Consider the following 23,487-nt stretch of genomic DNA (forward strand, 5'->3'; position numbering starts at 1 on the left):
TTATGCCTAGACAAATAACATTTTAAAATGGTACATAAAATCGAACGAAACTGGAATACTCAATTCAAATGTTATTAAGAGAACCGGTGTATCATGACAAGATGTATTATAGAATTATACTGAAGAGACCATTGGATTGTACTACCTGCGCCATCTGTATTTCTGGCTCATTACTGATAATACGCTTTAAAAAAAAAGGGCGTTTGTGTATGTTTAAGATAATATTATTTAAGATATTATGAGATATTGTTATTTTTTAATGCATTTCCTGATGAAAACCTTAGCAACAATGCCCTTCAAAAGGCAGCTTGCAGTATATAGCACGCGAGCAGCCCTATGAAAAGCCCTATCGCTTTAGGCTAATGTAGATATATCATAAAGTACATGTGAAAAAGTTTACGGTAACTGTAAAAAAATTTGTTCATTTAATTCATTTATATTAAAATAAATTAGGTGTTACATATTCCTAAAAAGATTTAAATATAAAGCTTAAAGATATTAATATTAATAATTAGTATCCAAAAATCGAATATCACTATAGCGAACAGAATGGAAAGAAAAACATTAATAAAATGTGTTAAATAATGACATTACCGCGAAGGTTACCGATAGTGTTAAATTTAGATAGCTTCAAACAAAACCAATTAATAAGATCTTATGGACTTGTTCTCTTTATTATCAGGTAGCTAAAGAGAAATCACGAACTTACCAAATGAGCACTAATGTAAAAGAATAAAGTCACTGACACAAACGACAGAATCTCTTTGATCCATTCCTGGAATCAAGCTTATTTAGAAATGAAACAATGGTTTTTCGTACAGTGGTTTTATAGTGGTGAAGAACGATAGGAGTACAGCTGCAATGACTGAAAGGAAGTGTGGTTAAAACGATAAGAAAACTTTTTGTTATTATCAAACGCGGTCTCTGCATGCGGACGATTATTGACAGTTTTGTATAAATTACATATTAAATTACATATATATTTACATTAGAACTAATTATGAAGATATAACTAATTAGAAGTAAAGCTATCTTGGTGTCTGGATTTTCAAACTGTATTTTGATCTTATTAGGTACTATGAGCTACCCCATTCCTATTCATTCTTTATAATATGGAATTTGACTTTGTGTTGTGAATAACCAATCCCAAATCATTTATTTTTATCACCGTTATATATTTTAGTAAACATACCCCTGGTTGTTACTTCTTGAAATATGGCGAAGGTGAAGGTTAATGCTTATTTATGTAAATTGTTAAAGCTATTTATTACTTCGACCAGTCCGGTATAAACAACAAAGAATGTTATTGTACTAGCTGAAAAACATGAAATAAATTATATGCATCTTAAAATTTCGTAAAAATAATGTAAAATAATTTCAATGATATTATTTTAAAAAATTGAATATCTCACAATTTAAAAGTTTGAATATTGTCGAGAATATATTTAACAAATATGAGCAAAATAAAATGCATTATTCATGATTCTTATTACCCATAGGATTATATTTATTAAAAATAGAGTAAATCAATGTATCAAAGCAGTTAATTAAAAATATGCAAGGATGTGGTATTTAAAATGAATAATAATTAATGTGAATTATTAACTATGTTAATTAATATATATATATATATATATATATATATATATATATATATATATTAATTAACATTAATTATATATATTAATTATATTATATTAATTATATATATATATATATATATATATATATATATTTTTTTTTATTAACACAATTAATAATTATAAAATAATACAATACTGAAATATGACAGCGAATGTTAAACAACAATATATAATGCTGAGAAGAGTAGATAGCTTCATCACAGTCTGATAACAAGATAAGTGGCATCCTGTAATTTGTAAAATATATGTATTTAAAATTAGATATTTCAATTACCAGAAAAAAAATAAGCTATTTATTTTTTAACAAATTTTTATAAAAATATATTAACCCTGTTAACAGGTAGCAATTTATCAATTATTTATGTTCTAAGATATTGGGGAGTACATCATTCAATTGGAAGGAGAGGAATATAATATGTTTAATACCATAAAATGAAACGGAACGAATAATAAGCAATGTAATTACAAATAATAAGTAGAGTATATCAGACTGACATACTTCGGGTAAAAATTATTTCCATTCCTTCTTCATTCAATTGTCAGTAACAACGGAGGTTAAATTGCTACGATATTGCTAAATATGTAACTCTGAACCTCTCCAAGAACTGGCAGATATCAATTCTTATGAATTTAAAAGCTTTGTTGACTTTAAAAGCAAGATACAGACCATCCGCACAAAGGAGGCTTTCTTATTGGTTTTAATGTAGTTTCCTCAATGATATTTTATAATCAAATAATAAGAAAACATATTAAGCAACCTCTACCCTCGGATGAAATACTGTTTATCGTCGACGTATTTCCAGGTTTAAGAGAATGTTTATGAACACGCACCTGGCGCCGATATGAATTCATCCATATTTTTTATCATAACTAATATTTCATGGAACCTTTTGAAAACAAGGAACTATGTAGCAGCTCACTTAGGTATTCTATTGTTTTGAAATAGAATGGTAAATCAGTTTCTGACTTCCCTGAATTCTCAACATTCAAATATCCAATTAGGTATGGAGACCCTATGGTATCTTTTAGACGTTTTAGTTAGAGGAAAGAATAATGGACAATTAGGATATCAGGTTTACGCAATACTAACACATACAGACAGATACTGTCAGACTTCGTCACACAGTTACCCATTTCAAAAAGTATTCGTCCTGAAGGCCTTAATTTATATGGCCTTTTGTAATCATAGGGAACATATTTCTTTGAACGTAATCACTTCAGACGTGTCCTTCTTTAGATCAGATCATATGCTCACCTACTATAAAAAGTGAACCAGAAGAATATAGAACCAAAAAAGTTCCCCTCTCGTTTCTTCAAGGAATAGCAGACTGAATTCGAAGGGTACTAGAGACACATAATATCAAGGATGTAACAGAACCACTCATGAAGATAGTTTTGGTCATCCCTGAAAGGGATCTGCTAAAGACAACAACAATGTACCTGCAAATATGTAATATAAATGTGTAAATGTGTAATCTACCAAGTGAGTGTGGGAAATCGTACAAAGAAAAAACTGACAGGATGACATAGATAGAAAAGTCGGTTGATAATTCAGCCGTGACGTATACTTGAATAAATAAGATAACCTGATTAAGAGAGCTTCAAAGCTTACGTCCTGAAGATAGAATCCGTAACGATTGAGAAATGTCGACCAGTTTTATTTAATAATTAACTAAATTTTGTTAATAGTTTTAGTTATTACTTAATCGTTATAAATATCAGTTAATTAAATAAATAGATTAACTGTTTATACTGACTTACAACCTTGATCAACTAAGTAACATAAATATTGGACATCATATTTAGTATCTGTTAGATATATATCTAACAGATACTGACCCTCGTTCTGAGACTTCTGATACATCAATAGGGGGGCAAGGGTTTGAAATTATTCTGGAATATCTATATATTAATCCGCGAAAATCTTGCCTCCCTTTTTGAAAAAATGTGGGTATTTGGAGTCATGAAATTTGGCACGGTAAAAGATTATATCGAGGAGAATTTTAGGCCTGATATTTTTCTATAATATGCGCTACAAATAACTACATTCCAATAAAATGAAAAATACCCAAATCAAGCAACCAGGAATAGACGTCAGATTAGTGACACAAAATATATTAACAATGCCAGAGGGTAGCCGTGAGAACCAAGATTTTAGCTCGACGAGTACAACGTACTAGGATCAAATGTCGCCGGGTCTGAAGATTTTAAAAAAGGGTCTGAAAGTTTATAAAATAAATAAAATAAAGGACAGATAAAATTAAGCAAATCTTTATTATACACATTTGAAACTATATTAAAACGAAAAGTGAGTAGTTGAAGCATTATTAAACGAAGTTATTTGATTTTAAGAAGTGTTGTAGATATCGGGATTATTTCCAAATTGTTGAAATTATTAAAGAATTATGGCAAGTTTGGATAAAAAAAACTATTAAGAGCAGTATGGTCACGTAAAGTTATATTTTACATTTTTTTTCAGAGAAAACAAATTAATATGTCCGCTTTATCGGAAGGTATACACAACTGTGTAAGAAAAACACGACATATGTGAAAATTTCATCTGAACATAGATCAACAAAGTTCGAGAATAACAAGTATCGTCTGTTTCCTTTGGTTACAATATATTTAGATTTTCGAAATCAGCTTTTTATTTAATTTGATATCTGATGAAGAAAAAGAAAAAAAGAAAAGCTGTTCTTGCTTAAAGACTGTTAATAATTGATATGGCTCTGAAGACAATGAACTGGAGGTAATTTTTTTAATCTTAAATTAAATGTAAATTTTAATTCCTCATTTGTTGGTGAGTTGTTAATTCCACGTGGGATATAAGACAAAGTAGAAAGCAGTAGATAAATGAAAGCCATAGAAGACACACTAAAGATGAGCTATTTGCAAAGGAGAGATCGGAAAGTGAAATGAATAAGTAAAGAACAATGTAATTTTATTTAGAAATTTAAATAAGGAAATTATTCTTTTAATCACCCTGATGTATTTATTGTCTTTGTAATATATATTTTAAATGAGAAATATGGATAAAAGATAAGGACAATATGCATACATAAATGAAGTATAAGAAATAATCAGGAGTTAAAATTAAACTATCTACATAATTTGCATAGATGGAACATATAGGACGAGTAAAAGAAATTATTAATTATTAACAGTATATTTGTAAACATTTTAAAGCATTGATAAATATTAATTTGTTTAATGATTAATGCAATAAGATATGTGACTATTTGACACTATTTGCACCATTGATTGTTTACTGTACAGACCTAAGTTTTGGAAAATCAATAGTTAATTTAATGATGGTAAATACACTTCTTTATTATACATTTCCAAATTGTTAAAAGTAAAATACCTAATTGTGTTCGTTATCAATTTCAAATTTGTTTTATTGATATATTCTCTGTTTTAATATATAAGCATGTATTACATAATTTATTATTCCATACTAATATTTATAGTAAAGTAAAGTAAGTACTTAGTAAAAAAAGATCATGTATGTAGTTCTTGAGATAATTTGCATATATTTTAATATGTTTTAATATAGAGACATTTATTGTTTTAATTAATGTTATATATCAATTACATTTATGGTCTTATACTGAAGATACTGTAAAAACAAGTATTAGTAACATATCGGTTTTAAATTATTCATTTTAATCTATTATGGGAGAAACATGATTAATTTAATACATCGTCGAAATTCAACCACAGGGTGATCACTAGTAGAAATTAATTTAATTAATCAAAACCTTATATATCAAATATACTTGTTTCGATTGGTTCGATTTTAATATTAATATTTGGCAATCAATGATCGTCATTAAATTTAAATAATTTCAGACAACGCCGCCCAAAACGGGATTCGAACACACAGCATTCTTGATCACAAAGCGAAGTTTAAACTCTTACGCGCATCAGCAAGATTGATGGTGTTTCAGCAAACGAGAAACAGTAAAATCCATTAAAATCTACAGATAGACAGTCTGTACTAAATCATCATAAGAATTTTAAATATTTGCGAAGAAATACTTCACCAGCAAATAAATACTGAAAAATCAATTTCTTGGAATATTCCAAATTGCAGTATATTGAGTTATATAAGAAATATTTTCAGTATTAAAACAAAATACAGTGTGATTGTGTTATACAAAATTTTCAGTGTAAGTTAATATATATGGATCCTAAAACATCTAATGAGACATAGGCAAGTTAGGTTAGAATAGTTAGGTAAAAGTTACCACCTTAACTAAATTATTATTGACTAGATAAAATAGTTAAAATAATTTATTAACCCAAGAATAAATAGATTAAGAAGTTCAGTGTTTAAGAAGTTGCATAACAATCGGAAAATATTTCAATTATATCAATAATATTTGAAATCATTCTTTAGACTAACATAGATTATTAATATTTCAAAATGACACCGAAAAAGGCTGGAGTGATTCAAAATAACATCTAGCGATTATCTTTTAAATTATAGTTTATTTGCTTTTATTTATGATTCTAGTTAAAAGATTATTTAACGACACTGCTATAATTTACGGTTTTAATTTATATATCTAATCTGTTAATTGTAATACGTACCGTGACAACACATATATCCCATTTATTTTGTTTGTAACAAAGCTCACTAAATTATTTTGAGATTTCAAATATTTTTAATGATTCTGTTTGCGGTTTTTAACCGCAAGAGGAAGGCAATGTTCACATTGTAATATTTTCGGTTTATATGGCCAAATTTTAAACATATAGTATATTTTCAACCACTTTAAAACCAGATTTAACAATAAATCGACACTTGGTTTACTTTCTGGATGTTCTATCCATTCTGGAACGTATTAACAAAAAAAAATATCAGAGGCGTCCATAAACACTTCAATGAGATATTACAGTATATATATATATATATATATATATATATATATATATATATATATATATATTTATATATATAATATTTAAACACTAGTATGTCTAAATAACCATAAAAAAATTAATCGTGCATTCAATACAAGGGACATATAGCCTATAAACATAACGCATTTTTAGTGATCTTGAAATAATTAAATATTATTTAAGTTTTAAAAGAAGAGAGTCTAAAATAATGTTCAACGGATAAAAAGTTTTAAAATCAATGAATATTATTGCAAATATTTTTGTTATTATAATAAATTTATATATTATAAGTAAAAAAATATTTAACAATGTAAGTACTTTTGTACTTTTTCTAGTACAATTGACTAGTGCACTATTTTCGTTTAAAACTGTTACTATTACTTATATAATTAACCCATGATTGCGTTACGCCACTGATTATTTTCATAAGGCAGATTCCTCCCATAGGAACATATAAAACTGAAGAGAGAACGACATAGTTTTTATCATCAAACAGAAAGAAACAGATGTCATTATTGTAATATGGTCAACATATGGTATAGTTTTCCATTTACGGAATAAAAAAACACAAAAGTGTATTTAGCACTTGAAATATTAATAAAATATTTCTGTAGTATTTCGGATAATGAAATGATAAACTTTAACAATAGGTCATTGGGTTTTCTAATGATCAATTACGATTATTTATGAATTTAGTGTTAGCTAGTAAAAAAGTAATACCTGATTGCTTTAATAATACCCATACCATTTTATCACAAACACAAATATATTATAGCATAAAATTAATACTAAAATTCTACATGGTATCTTATATATAATATTTTTATCAGAAAAACCTCCATTCATTGAAATTCATTGAAAATTTAAATATATAGAGAATGTAGATGATATAAAGTACAAAATAGCTGCTTTATTAAAATATGTTTTTTTAATATGCCGTTTAAAATGGTAAATTGATAAAGTCCAAATTAAATTATTATAGCCATCAAATTTGTTACATTATAGCAAATAACTCGTCTCATTTCAGATTTCATTTCTTATGTTTTTATGAAAGAGAGTGAAAAACACATTCCCTGTTGATTTAAAAAATTGAACATTTAGATCAGTAGGAGTAACATAATAGCATAGTTATTAATGGTTACATCCATTAATAACTATTGAGTTGTTACGGAATTAAATAAGCCTATATCACTCTACCAAAAAGAGATAATAATACTTTTTGAGGTGTAAAACATATAATATAATGTATTTATTAAGTGGATTAGTAAACTTAATTACTAGATATATCAAGCGCATGGCTTCATTTGATAACATCCCTGGGTCCAAATAGCGCTTATTAAATAAAAAAAATTAGAAATAGTAATAACATTGGAATTTTAATAACTTGACTTATTTTTTATTTTTATCAAAAAGCCACCGACATTTGTGTGGAAATATTGATAATTTATATAACCAATTGCTTAATCTATCTTAATTTATTAATATATGTATAATATATAATATAATGTATATATATATATATATATATATATATATATATATATATATATATATATATAATAAATAAAAAACCATAATGAATAGTATATGAAAAAATGAATGAATGTATATGAATAGTATATAGTATATGAGAAGTTATATAATATAATATATACATTTTTGGAAGTTCTAAAAATTTTCAAATGACAACATAAATACATAAAAGTAATACAATGATATGAATTAATTAATTCAACAATCAATTATTTAGTCTAATTAACCTTCTACGCTTATTAGTGAAAAAAAATGAGTTGAGACTAGAAATGCATCGAATAGAGGAGAAGGCAGATCACCCGTAAAGCGCGAATACTATCTGTGGTTTAAATGATACCATTGTCTGCGCGGACTGAGGTGCGCGGTCGATGACCTTAAATCGTCATTGAAGGAGCTCAAAATCATATTTACGACATTTTTCAAATTTAAGTCCCCAAATAATAAATAAAAAATTATTCAACGTTAGTGCTGTCCAGAAGACTGCCAAGGCAGCTCCAGAATAGTGACTTTTTAATCTAAAACGTACGTATCATATAACTTTTAACTCATACTTATCGTGATTGAAGAAATAACCTTCAAATAATCATATTTGAATTTTTTCCTGTTAATATATTTTAATTTGCAATAATAATATGTACTTTTATTAACAAATAAAACTGCTTTAAAAGCAGCGTATGTTTACCGTTAATATTTTTATTATAAGTCAGTTCAAATTGATGTAACATAATAAAGTTACATTTCTTACAATTAATACTGTACTTAAATATTTTAGTTGATTACATACGTTGTTCTTTTTAATTTATCCGCGTTTCTGGTATTTTTTTGATATCTATTTTTCATAATAACATTATTGAAATAATCTGTTACATTTCAGTATACTCAACACTCAAAATGTCTGTTTTACAATCTGTGATTGTTGAAACCTCCCCATTTGATGACCAAAAACCAGGTACCAGTGGACTAAGAAAAAAAGTCAAAGTTTTTATGCAAAAAAACTACACTGAGAATTTTATTCAAAGTATTTTCAATGCATTGGGTGATAAACTCAAGGGTGCTACCTTAGTTGTTGGAGGTGATGGTAGATATTTCTCCAAACCAGCAATCAATACAATAATTCGAATTGCTTCTGCTAATGAGGTAAATAGTAATACATGCACAATATTTTTATCCTAATATGATCTTAAAATTCGCCATTTGTTATGATAGTAGGACCTTTGACCTTTTAATCTGAATGGGATGTTTAATATAACTTTTGTGATGTACAAAATTAATTTTTGTCTAATAGATTTTAATGTGTCTATTGATAAATTGAAAACTGGTTATATTTATAGGTCTATTTCATTTGTAAATGCTATATAAATTTATTGGCTACTATTAACCAACTATGACTATGGATAGTTTAAAAAATGTATTGTTAATTAAGATATCAATATGTGATACTGCTTTTTTAATTTAGTAAATTGATCTGTCAATTGTTGAATGATCATTTTCATAAAGAAAATGTATTATCTACAGTTTTATTTTAATGTTTCGGTTAAGACTAAATTCTGTATTTTTTTAGTACATTTAAATATATTACAACAAAAGTTTAAAAAATACAACTCACAATTTAATAATGTATTAAATCTCACTGTAGTATAGAACTTTTTAAAATCATTTTCTAGGTTAGTAAGTTAATTATTGGTAAGTTAGGCATCTTTTCCACCCCTGCTGTATCAGCAATTATTCGAGAACAACAAGTCTTAGGTGTGTTAACTTCTATAACTTTTTATTTAATTTCTTATATCTTTTTAAATAATTTCAAGGTGGTATTGTTCTAACTGCTTCCCATAATCCTGGTGGTATTAGAAATGATTTTGGAATAAAATATAATATTGAAAATGGTGGTCCAGCACCAGACAATATTACAAACAAAATATTTGAACAAACTAAGCAAATTACTCAGATCAAGACAACTCCAACTTTAGAAACTGACCGAATCATTGACATTTTAGGAACTAGTAAATTTAATGTGAGCCCAATTGTAAATTTAATTAATGAAAACCATTGAAGTCAACATTGCTCTTATAGGTTGATGGTAGAGAATTTACTGTTGAAATTATTGATTCAACTATCAATTATGTGAACCTGATGAAGCAAATTTTTGATTTCAACAAGCTAAGAGCTTTAATTAGAGGAACTGAGGATAGACCACCATTCAATATTTTATTGGACTCTATGAATGGAGGTTTGTTTATTTTTCTTAATTTAATCTATGTATAATAGCTTAGTAATTAATTGGTGAACATTTTGATATGTAATAATGTTTCATCATCCTATTTTACTTTCAGTTTTTGTTGCCATATAAACAAATTTTGCACTTAATACTAATTATTTCTATTTTTCATTATTTCATCATGTATAAATCAACAATTTTAAGTAAACAACTAAATTATATGATTATAAAAAAATAGTAATTTATAAAATTTATAAAATATATATATAAAACCACATAAATGAATCAAACTTTTTATTCGATATATTTTTGTAACAAATATTAAAAATATTTATTAATGCAAGTAATTCGGTTTACTTTATTAATTTGGATTTAATTCATAGTTACGGGCGTTTATGTACGTAACATATTCGTGGAAGAACTTGGTGCCTCCCCTGATAACAATGTTAGGCGTGTTGTTCCATTGGATAACTTTGGAGAAATTCATCCTGATCCTAACTTGACATATGCTAAAGACCTAGTTGATAAGCTCAAGGAAAACAGCACTTACGATTTTGGTGCAGCTTTTGATGGCGATGGGGTATGTTAAATTACGCATTTGTAAATACTTGTAAACTCATAAATTATATATTTTAAAATTGCTATTTTCATTTTAGGATCGTAACATGATTTTAGGAAAAAATGCGTTCTTTGTTACACCTAGTGATTCTTTGGCCGTGTTGGCCAATAATCTAGAATGCATTCCATACTTCCAAAAGAATGGCGTTCATGGTTTTGCCAGATCTATGCCAACAGCTGCTGCAGTAGATAGGTATAAGTAGAACATAAATTTAAAAATAAATCTCTAAAAATTACAAAATATTTATGCTTATGCAGAGTTGCTGCTAAATTGGGAAAAGAAATGTTTGAGGTACCCACTGGATGGAAATATTTTGGTAATCTTATGGATGCTGGTCGTTTATCCCTCTGCGGAGAAGAAAGTTTTGGGTAAAATTATATTCTATTTTATAAATTATTAATAAATTTATTTTTGCCTCTACTGTTCATATTTTAAAGCACTGGATCAGATCATATCCGTGAAAAAGATGGTCTATGGGCTGTTCTTGCTTGGTTATCTGTAATTGAAGCTAAGAACATGGGCGTCGAAGATATATTGAAAGAACATTGGACAATATATGGTCGAAATTATTTCACTAGGTATGTTGTACCAGTAATATTGGCCATATAAATATATATATTTCTGGTAGATATGATTATGAAGAATGTGAAACGGAAGGAGCTAATCAGATGATGCAACGTTTGGAGCAACTTATCGCTAGCGCTGATTTTGTTGGTAAATCTTTTACTGCTTCGGGAAAAACTTACACTGTTGCTAAAGCGGATAATTTTTCATATGTCGATCCGATCGATAACTCTGTTGCCAAGAATCAAGTATATTTTGTGATATATTCATATTGTTGCATTGTACTGAAGATATTTTTTAGGGTATTCGAGTTTTGTTTGAAGATGGTTCTAGATTGATTTATAGGCTGTCAGGTACTGGAAGCAGTGGGGCCACAATTCGAGTGTATATCGAATGTTACGAAAAGGAAAATGTTCTTACTGACGCTCAGGTAGTTATTTTTATATTACAAAATGTGAATTTGTTTAATATTAGACAATTCTTTTTAATTTTTATTTGAGGAATATTATATTTATGTTATTGCTTTTATAGGTCATGTTGAAGCCTTTAGTTGAGATAGGGTTAGACATTTCTCAGCTCAAGAAGTTCACCGGCAGAGAAGAACCAACTGTTATTACATAAGAGTACTATATCGATCAAGCACGTTTTAGGTCATGGAAAATTTTACTTAAGCGTAGCCTTTAAATAGGATTGGCCTGCCTTTAAATCGACACAAAATAATAAAACATATTTATTGTTCCTTTTTATATTGTTTTACACTATGAGTACTAAATATCCTGAAGGTTTTTCTTATATTTAAGAAATTTGTTTTAACTTGTATTTTTATGTTTAGATCGCCTTAATAGTAATTTTTGTGAAAATACATTTTGTTAATGTTTGCTTCATATTTTCTTTACAGTCCTTTTTTTAATAAACTTCATCTATAATATATGATATCAATGCTTACGACTTATTTTGAATTTTGGAAGAATCTTTAAAAAGATACAATGAATTAAATCGATAAATAAAACTGCAATTTTAAATAATTTTATAATAATACATCGATTTATTTATATCAATCTACACAGCTTATTACATCCATACTCACATCAAGTAACGCAGAAATTTAAAAAAAACTTAAAAAAATACGTAACAGTAAATGGCCGAACAAAACTGTAGGTTAAAAGATGTTTTGAAAAGTGGATAAGTACAAAATCATATCAAGCTCAGTTAGTTTTCAGTGCGCCGAATTAACTGCTAAGCCGACGGTTTTTAAAGGTAAAATATATTTCAACACATACTTTTTAGGAAAGTTTGCTTTTGTTTGTCGTGATAGTTGAGCAGAAATTTAAGTACATATTTTTAATAATGAAAATGCTATAAACGGAATGCCTTTTCTTGTACGGACATACGCGCGTAATTCAAACTTCACAAAAAAAACCAGATAAATACTGAATTAAAATACGAACAGGGAAAACAAAACACAAGGCTGTATAAAATATACAAACAAGTTATTTTTCTTTTTCTACCACTAAGAATTTTATTAAATGGTTGTACAGTATGAGTAATTTTTCTTTTGATATATTGAAAAATGCAAAGACTACATGTAATTCGCGCCAAGATTATGGTAAATGCATCTTTGTAGAAAATATGTTTAGCTGAAGTTATTTTATTATCAAATTTGGTCGCAACTGGTCTATTTCTTTTGAAAAAATATTGAAAATTGCTTGCTGTTTTTTTTCAGGGCAATATTAGCTACCAAGACCAGCCCAGTATATAATAGAGAGCTACTAACTAAATACACTTTTGTAACACAAACAACAAGCCATTTCAACATTTGACAAAATATTCAGAATGTCAATAATGATTAAAATGCAAGTATTGTTTCCCTTGTGAAGACCCTAAAACCAACCATCTTATAGAAACCTTTCTTCAGATATCCTTCAATGTTAAAGTGATATTCCAATTCAGGAGCTAAAAAACAAATTAGACAAAAATGAAATATATAATCTAAGCGACAGAGTTTTTCCTAAGATCATTTTGCCACAAGCTTTCAGATGATCCTTTAGCAGGATCCATATTGCTCTCTCATTCACAATTATACACGCAGTCACTCGCTTGAGAACATACTTTTAAGATAAGTAAAACTTTTCCGCTAACCATGGTAGGACTTTAGGGGGGTATTTTGATTTTAGTCCCGATTACAATGATTCTTTGTATATAATGTTTAAACAACATATAGCTTTTCTTAGATAAAATTAACAATTCTACAAATATCTTATACTTAGTTCAAATAATTTCTTTTTCCCTTTTGCTAACTCACCACCATGGTTAACAAAGTTCATTTTTATTGAAGAGACTAATAAAACAGAGTTACGGCTAATTATAATATTAATAATAATAATACAGTATGTACCAGAGCCTATATAGACCCTCATGCATTTAGGACGCGGGATAATAAGTCGACTTTCTATTTTGCAAAACGAATATTTTTATTAAAAATCGTTTTAAAGCGTGAAATTTAACTTCCTCAGCAAAAAAGAGAATGTTATGTTTGCAGATAAAGAAAACGAGATTGAACAAATTCTGAAACTTTTAGCTTGCGAAAAGCGCTCTGATCCATCCAACAAACTAGAAAATCGACATTGAAGCGTGCAAGCTCCCAGAGTGATGATTTTAATTGCCCGCGCCCAGCACTACTACAACACAGCACTCGACAGTTCAGTATTTAGTGGATTCCCCTCAGTGGGGATTCCTGGGGGCGCGTTAAAGTTATGACACGTCCTGATCTTCAACATCTTGCAGTTGTTCTTTTAGTTGCTCTTCTCCTAAAATAAAAAAAATATTGATATTACAAGCTGTTATAATTTGTAATGCAATATTTGATTAAATATGTAAAACAACTTCTGAAAAAGTCATTAGATTTGTTTTGTTTATAAATAAAAGCTTAAATGATGTATAAGTTTGACTTGCTTACCATCACCTTGCATATCGCTGGTCCACAACGTCAGGTTATCCCTGAGCAGTTGCATTATTAATGTGCTGTCTTTGTAACTTTCCTCACTTAGTGTATCCAGTTCTGCAATAGCGTCATCGAACGCCGCTTTGGCTAGACGGCAAGCTCTATCAGGACTATTCAAAATTTCATAATAGAACACTGAAAAGTTCAAAGCCAAACCAAGCCTGTTGAAATAAAAATAAATTTTGTTATGGTATAAAGTAATACAGCAGAATAAATTTACATTTTTAAAGTTCATTACAGAAAACAAGTATCTTTAAAATTAAAATATCCTTAAAATGAAAGTTCATTTTCGAATATATTTCTAATAACAGCACCCAAAACAGATGCAACAAATAGTTTCATTCTTGTAATTTGTAATAAAAGAAGAAGTGTAATTGGATATATCCGAAATGCTATTTTAACATTTTCTGTGACAATTACCTAATTGGGTGTGTAGGAGGTAATTCTGTTGTGGCAATGTCACTAGCACTTTTGTAGGCAACTAATGAATGTTCAGCGGCGTCTTTACGATCAGTTCCAGTTGCGAATTCTGCTAAATATCTGTGATAATCTCCCTAAAACCAAAATTAATGCAATTAAATAAAAACTAATTAAAAACAGACAAACGTATTTTACAAGATTAAAATATATCAGTAAATATTGTCAACAATGTCGTTTAAAACATCAGTCGCAAATTACCATAACCATCACATGTTTTCATAATACAATAGAAATATAAGTGCAATAATTTAGAATTACCTTCATTTTGTAGTAGAATACTTTACTCTCGCCGGTGGATGCTGCTGGGATTAGATGTTTGTCCAAAACTCCGAGAATGTCTGAGCATATTTCTCTCAATTCTTTTTCGACCTAAAAACAGTAAAAATATAGTTAAAAGAAGACATAATATACATAATTGCCTGGTCATATCAAATGTGTCATACCTGTTGTCTATATTGCCTAATCATCTCTAATTTTTCATCGGCTCCTTTAGACTCTTCTTTCTGTTCAATAGATGATATTATTCTCCAAGAGGCTCGTCGAGCCCCAATTACATTTTTGTACGCGACAGACAAAAGATTACGTTCTTCGACGGTCAGTTCAAGGTCCAGCTTGGCAACCTTCTTCATGGCTTCCACCATTTCTGGAAATAAAAAAAATAAATTAACGATTATAATGTGCAACATCTTAGCTTAAATGTATCTAAACACTTTTAAGTTATAGTTTTCATGCTCAAATATGTTATTGATTGTAAAATGTAGACCCACTGGCGCCAAGTCTATATTTAATTTCTGTTTTCTCAGAACCAATTCATTATATCCCCCTCTCAAATATTGCTAAAATACATTCACTTATCATCCCTAATCTAGATGGGAAGTAAAATAGGCAGGACAATAGAGGAGGGTTAGGCCAACAAATATGAAAGGGCCAATATTTTTTGGAAATATCTCTAACTTGAATAACTGTTGCCTGAATTTTGTTTTCTTGATATATTTATTTATGATATTATGTGCCCCTATTTATGATATCTTGTATGGTTTTTATATATAATACTAATGAAAAAATGCTTTTTATTTTGCATGGCGTGGCACAGCTAATAATAATTCATGTTTTTTAGTAAATATAATGGAATTCATTGGCAAATAGACTGCACATAAATTGTAAAATCGCAAACATTCAATTAAAGTAATAGCAAGATTATTGACTTCAATCGGCCAAACAATACAGTAGTATTCCTACTAGAAGAAAATCTATGTTTATTTCAATATCGTGACTAAAAATACTAATATTTTTAACTCTGACTAACATTGAAGTACCCTCAATTCAATTGAAAAGGTTAAAATAACTCAAATTAATAAGGTCATAAACCCTATTTATTGACTTAATTTATTTACCTTGAAAAGCTTAGGAATAGTGTCATGTTGCAAAGCAATTAAGATTTTAATATCTCTAGAATAATAACAAATTAAAAAGGACTTGAAAATGATGTAAATGTCATTGTGGAAGGCAAATTCTAATCAAGTACGATATCTAAAAACCCTATCTAAAAAAAGTATTAACGGATCATATTTCCGCCGAATTACCTATTATCCTTATCAACGAATACCATCCTTATATAGTATTTTTAGATACAGAAATATATAGAATATATAGGTTATATTAGTCAAAGTGAATTATATATTTAAACAAATTTGTATTTGTTTAAATATATAATTGGATTGTAGATATAAAATTCCCGAATATTACATATTTTTTATACCAATAAGAATAAATAATCAATGTATAATCGATAGGAACGAGTTCACAAGGACTATTTTGGATGACCCCAAAAGAAATTAAAGGACTAGATTAAAAACGAACAAGTCGGAAAAAGTTAGGACTGAGAATATTTCATGTTAACTGTCACGAAACTGTCGTATCGACCTATTTTTACTTTGAAAGAACCGTTCTGTCACCGTCGACTTACTCGCTCTTAGCGATAAATATTTGCAAAAATTCTTGTAACAAAACTCTTAAAACAATATATTTGATGATATAGTGCAATTTTATAAGAAGTAATTTATGGCACGATGAAAAATTACAAAACAAATATTTCATCATTTTATTACCTCATTGGTACACATTTTGAATTTAAATTTAATAATAATGCCAATGTAAGCAAGTCGCCAATTCTCATTAATGAAAAAATGATAAACTACAAAGATCGAATTCATATATATGTAAAATTAGTCTTCAAATATAAGGTATAATTCCATATGACGATGATAATATTTAAATAGTTACAAATCAAGGTTTACTTTAATTGATTTATTTATATATAAATAAAAGAGTAATTTTATCTACTTTTAGTCATTTAATAAATGACTAACTTTTTCATTAAAGCAGGTCCTATTTGAATATATTATATATAACAGTACTGATAAAAAGCTTTAACATAAAAAAGATCGCCTTTTTATTTACTCGGGAAAAGGGAAATGGCTAAAATAAACAGAAAAATAGGGGCAAGCCAGAGATAAAAATTACTTTCAAGCCTTGTACGTATACTTTTTAAATAATTACGTCACCAAATGAAATTGTGGTTAACCTTTAATTTTACGCCAACTGGTAAGAAATGCAATGCAAATATTAGTCATCTAGTCTACGGTGGACTTAATCTGAATCAATTCTACCCTGCGTTTTTGTCTATTCTGATGACTAATATATATCCAAATTTTGTTTTATTTTACAAATTGATTATTTCAGATTATCAACATTTTAAAGAAAATGTTAAATGTTTTAAATACATGGTGTGATACACGGTTACTTTTGAGACAGTATTCATATCAAAACCATGTCATCAGTCAATATGTTGAATTACCACCCTATAAAACACCCTTTGCAGTTTCTAATTACTGTGTGAAGAAAAATGCAACTAAAAACGCAGCATAAAGGTGTTAGTACCGACGTTTTAAAATTTAAGATCAAATTTTGATTTAAGTATTTGTTACATATTTAATTTGATATTTACAATATAATTTTTTGCAATATAATTATACTTGTTCGATGTTTCAAAATATATGAAAAAAACCTACGTAAAAACGCTTCCATTTCGTCAGATATTACCAAACAATTACTTAATTTTTCGATGTCACATGATCCGGGCAACACTTACCAAATAGATAGGAAAATATGGCTAGAGAGAAATTTTTGAAAAATAAAGTAAATAAAAAAGTTTTGAGGTTAGAAGTATCTATCAAAATAAATTTACAGTTTTATCAGTACTTATTTTTTTATTTGTTGTATTTATTGAACTTAAAAAATCTTTGAAATTAATAATATTGCACATAATTAAATTCTATTTATTATTATTAGAGTAGGATCACATTGTTATTTTTTCTTAAGTAGTGTGGTCAATGTTTGCTGAAAGAACAATTAAATCCAAAACTTATACGTTATAAGTAAATCCTCCAATATGTTCTAATAGGCGCGGTCAAATCGGAAAGCTAATAACGGGAATTATATGTAAAATTCCCCAAATCGAATTAGACCTTCCTCTTCAGCTACTCGCCCTAAGCCTCGCTGCCTACCTTAACCAACCGGATAAGATTCAATGGTTCAACTAAAAAGAACTAACAGATTCCGTTGAATAAAAAAAATTCGACCGTGGACAAGATCTTGAAGCGGAGTGCGGAAATCGCTTTGCCCGGCTAGGCCCTGGTTGGGGACACGAGATGCGATGAGGACGACCTTTGCGACGATCGATAAAGACTACGGCGAAGTTCCCGAATCCGAACTAGATAGAATAACAATAATGGCATTAAATTTCGATCTACAAACTGAAAAACATTCGTTATTAGTATTCCATAGCTAATAATTTATACTATGCATAAATTAGAGTAAGTACGATAAATAATGACCTAATAGGCTATCAAATGTGTTATTTACAATTTGCGTATTATATTATTTTTTGGTAACTATTTGACACCTACTATTACCATCACATACTTAATTAAATATCAGGATCAAACTCGGGCATTCGTCCAGTAAGCTAATTTTTTTTCAGAATTATCGTTTATTTAAAATGTGAGTCAAAATGCCGATCTTACAATGTTAACGACAATATTCAGTAGTAAACAATACTAAACGATAAATTAATAGACATACTGCCGCAGAGATAAAATAAATATATTCAGTGTTATTATTCTATTTACTAAGTCCGTTAATTGCATAAAGACATAAAACTTAATTCTAAACTATATTCTCAAGTTACTACAAATTACTTTGATCTTAATGAAATCAAAAGAAATAAATAACCAACAGTATTATAGTGAAATATTATCATATAACATTTTGCAAATAAAAGGTTCAATACGAAAATCATTATTTTAGATATGCGCAGTGGCGTTTTTATTCGAGAAACGGGCGACACCGCCCGAATGACCCACAAAGGAGAAATAATAACCCAGGAAAACCTCATTTTCAGTCTTCTAAGAAATCCTTTTGATATTTTCCCCTAAAAGAGTCCTTTCATTAAAATTATGATAGAATTAATCAATTCAATAGAAGATTCATAGTACACCACAAATTTCAACAAATGAAAACTTCTTTAGAGCATTAAAGAGAGAAAAACCTGAAGAAATCTATTAACATTTGATATATTTAGGAGGAATATTAATGAGGAATATAGTGTTATCTGCAAAATACATCAACCTATAACTTGTCAGCACAAATAACGAACCGCCAAACAAGGTTTAGAGCATCGTAAATACCGCTTTCTTAATATACTACCATCTGGCATCCCTCAATCAAAATCTATTGCATTGACCAACTAACGAACCACACTACCGTTAAGCGAACTATTAATTCCGTTAGACCTAATTAAAATATTATCTTAGGAACTACTGAAATACACTTAAAATGCACTCAACAAAAACGAATGATTCATCAGCGTTGTCATATAGTCTGAGCCACCTACACAACTTAGGATGAATCAGGCTTATATGATAATAAACAAAATTGTAAAATAAAGCCTATCATTTTTTTAAAATAATGACTTAATTTACTGTCATTTATTATTCTATAGATGACAGTTACGAGAAAAACGAAAGTGATCACAACAATTTAATATTTACCACTTAAAGTACCTACATTTTGTTGCCATAAAGCACAAAGTACTAGAAAAACTGAATTTAGTACTAATGCAGTCTTGATTAATCGAGACCGTTTAGGGCCAAGGCCATGTAGTAGCCATAAAGTGATAGATATATGTGGAGTATCTATATCTCTTTATAGCGGTAGCTCGTTCTTTCTCGAATTCTATGCAAGGCTTATTACTTGTTTTGTATAATACAAATATGAAAATAAATACTAGTATAGTCGTTAGATCTCATTAAAAATGTTATAACCCTTGAATAATTGTTCGCTATCACCGGGTTTTTTTAATTATTTTCTTGCGACCGGCCTAAATGAATATTAAAACCGGTCAAAATCCTTTGCAGGAATTCGTTAAACGATCGACGAGTTCGCCAATTTAGGTGTCAAGATTAGCACAGCGCGAAAAAAATTTACATACTTATTTTTTTACTTTCTTATTGGGTGGAATTTATGAACTACCTACGTTGACATGGACCTCGCATATGTAGTTCGAAATCAATTATATAAACACTAACTTTTTGTAAAAAAATATATTAAATAAGTGCTTTTAAAAGTATAAACTGAACTAATCTTCGGTAATCTATACTAATATTACGTTAATTTAAAATTTATGCTTAAGAATACAATAATTAGTTTGGAAAAATATAAAACTGCACTTAATCTACAACCTACTACTAGTCTGAATGCTTTTCTTTGGGACGAAGGCCCTTGATCGATATGTACATGAGAACTAAATCAAAAGTTAACAGTAAATGGGAGTATTGACTTCAGCAAATAGTGATTAAGTTTGCCTGGCAGTTAAATAATTGTAAAAGTTAACGCGCTTTTAATATAATCCTAATTTATCAATTTATGTTATAAATAAACATTGTTTCATTATATGAAACAGAATGAATCATTAATTAAAAATAATGGGTTCTTATTTTAGCATCCTTCACTTATAATTCCTACGAAAATATTTTTATTATCGTGCCTAATGACATTTAAAATATACCATAATCCAAGAGTTAGAGATCACACTGGAACATAACAAAATTGATAAAATGCATACGCTGTATGATGAAAAAAGCTCTTATAATAAGCAATGATGAATGATACTCAATGATAAATTAGTTCAAATAAAACAATAGTACATATATATCGAATATATGTTTTGACCAAATTTTAAGACATTCTTAAAACATCCCTTAGTCTGTTAATATAACTCATTCAAAATTTAAGTTCTTAAGGTAACTGATGGGTCTTTATATGAAACTATACACAATAAAACATAACGACAATTTATACTAATACAGATCTTTCCTTACATAATTGTAAAATATAATATCGACCAGCACCATTGGAAGCTACATAATAAATCTGCAATAAGCACGGTCCGTGTAGTAAACTGTACTTTTGTTTCGCAATGATCGTCATAATGGATAGACATGGAACTAATTAATCTTAATTAGTACGATAGACCCTCGTATAAATAAGAATATATATTTTATGTAAGAATATATTAAACAGTTAAGCCCTAATGAAATGATGATGTTAAACTGTGTCACATTAACAAATGTAATCATCGTTACATTCGTTACAATAAATTATTATTTTTTAGCTAATTTATAATAAATGTTAATCTGGGACCTCATGCTGAATACAAATTATGGTTTTCTTTTAACATAATTAAATTATTGCAATCCCATTTAACACAATTTTCGATATTAAAAATTAAATTTCAATAAACTATAAAAAAGTTATTTTTGGCGTAAACCGTGAAAAAAAATTATGAAATTTTTTATTTAGAGCCTATTTTGGAAACATGTCATAATTGAGCAAATAACTTAACAATTTAATAATGTATTATTCATAAAATTAGCTATCCAGTACATTAAAATTTGAGTTAACTAATCAATAACCCGACAGTTTTCGTAATTATTCTTAATTTACTACTTTTAATACCATTTGGTATATCTGACGACATAGGAAATGACGCATTCAGTTTGATTTACACCTAAACTAAACATATTTGAATAACAAATATAATTTCGTATTGGTTTATTACCTTTTGTCTGTTACAGACAAATATCAGGTTAAATAATTACTATACCTATGACTGAAACCGTTTTGCATTACAATCTCAATATCTAAATGAAATAGTTTCCCATGAGAAAAATTTGGATCGATATAGTGTTAATTTAACCGAATATACGAAAAACGCCATACGAAACGGCACAATGTGACGTACCTTGGTGTACATGGGGCGTTCCCCAATTTGACGATCATTACCAAAAAATACAAAAAGCACCGGATATTCTGTGTAAAAATTACGCAACATTTTGGGATGGACTATTATGGAAATCAACGAACGCTTATGCTTTGGTAATAAAAACGCCTTCGTCCAAACCAGAAGGCGTAGGATTTAGCTTTTTATTGCATGGCGACGAATTTGAAGAATATTTTGGGATTAAAACCAAATACATCTATGTTTTTATCATATAAATCAATGGAAGGAAATATTTTGCAACCCTTGATGAACAAGGATAACTTCACGAACCCCTATTGTACATATATATATTACTATTTCAATGTATCAAGTTGCATATTTCAGAGTTCGCCGGTTTGACATTTTTTCGTTAGCCGGCTTAAGATTTTTGAATTAAATATTGTTTGATTAGGAGCTTTATGTGATTCATTATACAAGAATTGATGAAATTCGTAATGCACCTACAAAATGAAAAAGATCGATAAACTCAATGACATTTCCACCGACCAGATAAGATACATTAAACAAATTAATATTTCGTCAGTACCACCGCTCCCAACTTACCTTTCCATTAGGGTTTATAAATAATATAATAACTACTTTTAATAAAAACCTAAAGGTTCTGTCAAAAATGTCAATAATGGTAGCACAGCGTCAGGATTTTCGATGAAAAGCGGCTTTGCAAAAAGATTATAGTTTTGCAAAATTTAGGAAAAATACACTTACCATCGTATCGTTCAGCTTGTTCGGCTAATTTAGCCTTGTAAACGTTGTCCTCCCTTTCAGACATTTTCAGATGTTATTGGATTGAACTTCACGACACTATACTCACAAAACGGCTCTTGTATCGCGAATTACCAATATGGCCGCGCCCGCCACAGTGAACTGACGAGTATCGACGAGTAGATTCGTTTGGTCTCGGTGGATAACCAACTTTCGGGCGGCAATTTCAAACCAATAGAATCGCAATACCTAGTAGTTTTGCATTTTTACACGTAAAAATTCTGAATTTAATTAGCTTTTTCTGTAAACTATTTTTGTAATTTTTATGACAGCTTTCAAAATTGTTTCTGGCAACGTCTAATGTTGTTTTACGTAGCCAACTTATTTTTTACTCTCAACGTATTTTATATAATGCAATAC

At 28.6% G+C, this 23,487-nt stretch overlaps 2 protein-coding genes across 3 annotated transcripts; one reads left to right on the forward strand and one right to left on the reverse strand.

Moving 5' to 3' along the window:
- The first annotated feature begins 8,422 nt into the window (after positions 1-8,422).
- On the forward strand, positions 8,423-12,360 carry Pgm1 (Phosphoglucose mutase 1). Of its 2 annotated transcripts, none has more exons than XM_076398545.1 (12): positions 8,423-8,606; positions 8,959-9,221; positions 9,749-9,830; positions 9,890-10,095; positions 10,155-10,311; positions 10,683-10,879; positions 10,956-11,110; positions 11,176-11,286; positions 11,356-11,496; positions 11,547-11,730; positions 11,784-11,912; positions 12,014-12,360. In XM_076398545.1, the coding sequence occupies exons 2-12, from the start codon at positions 8,976-8,978 to the stop codon at positions 12,101-12,103; spliced, it is 1,698 nt and encodes a 565-aa protein (XP_076254660.1). In that variant the 5' UTR covers positions 8,423-8,606; positions 8,959-8,975; the 3' UTR covers positions 12,104-12,360. The 2 variants fall into 2 exon arrangements, with proteins under 2 accessions (XP_076254660.1, XP_076254661.1); XM_076398546.1 differs by lacking the exon at positions 8,423-8,606 and adding an exon at positions 8,690-8,898.
- Positions 12,361-12,497: 137 nt separating this feature from the next.
- On the reverse strand, positions 12,498-23,464 carry 14-3-3epsilon (tyrosine 3-monooxygenase/tryptophan 5-monooxygenase activation protein epsilon). The gene is made up of 6 exons (XM_076398547.1): positions 23,071-23,464; positions 15,407-15,606; positions 15,222-15,332; positions 14,904-15,037; positions 14,439-14,644; positions 12,498-14,289 (listed from the first exon to the last, which is right to left on the reverse strand). Exons 1-6 carry the CDS (start codon positions 23,132-23,134, stop codon positions 14,234-14,236), a joined length of 771 nt encoding a protein of 256 aa, XP_076254662.1. The 5' UTR covers positions 23,135-23,464; the 3' UTR covers positions 12,498-14,233.
- Positions 23,465-23,487: the final 23 nt, after the last annotated feature.

Source organism: Rhynchophorus ferrugineus, unplaced genomic scaffold (genome assembly GCF_030347505.1).
Source record: "Rhynchophorus ferrugineus isolate W39M unplaced genomic scaffold, kcgeb_rfMv2 rfM3, whole genome shotgun sequence".
In the NCBI taxonomy this organism is placed as follows: domain Eukaryota; kingdom Metazoa; phylum Arthropoda; class Insecta; order Coleoptera; family Curculionidae; genus Rhynchophorus; species Rhynchophorus ferrugineus.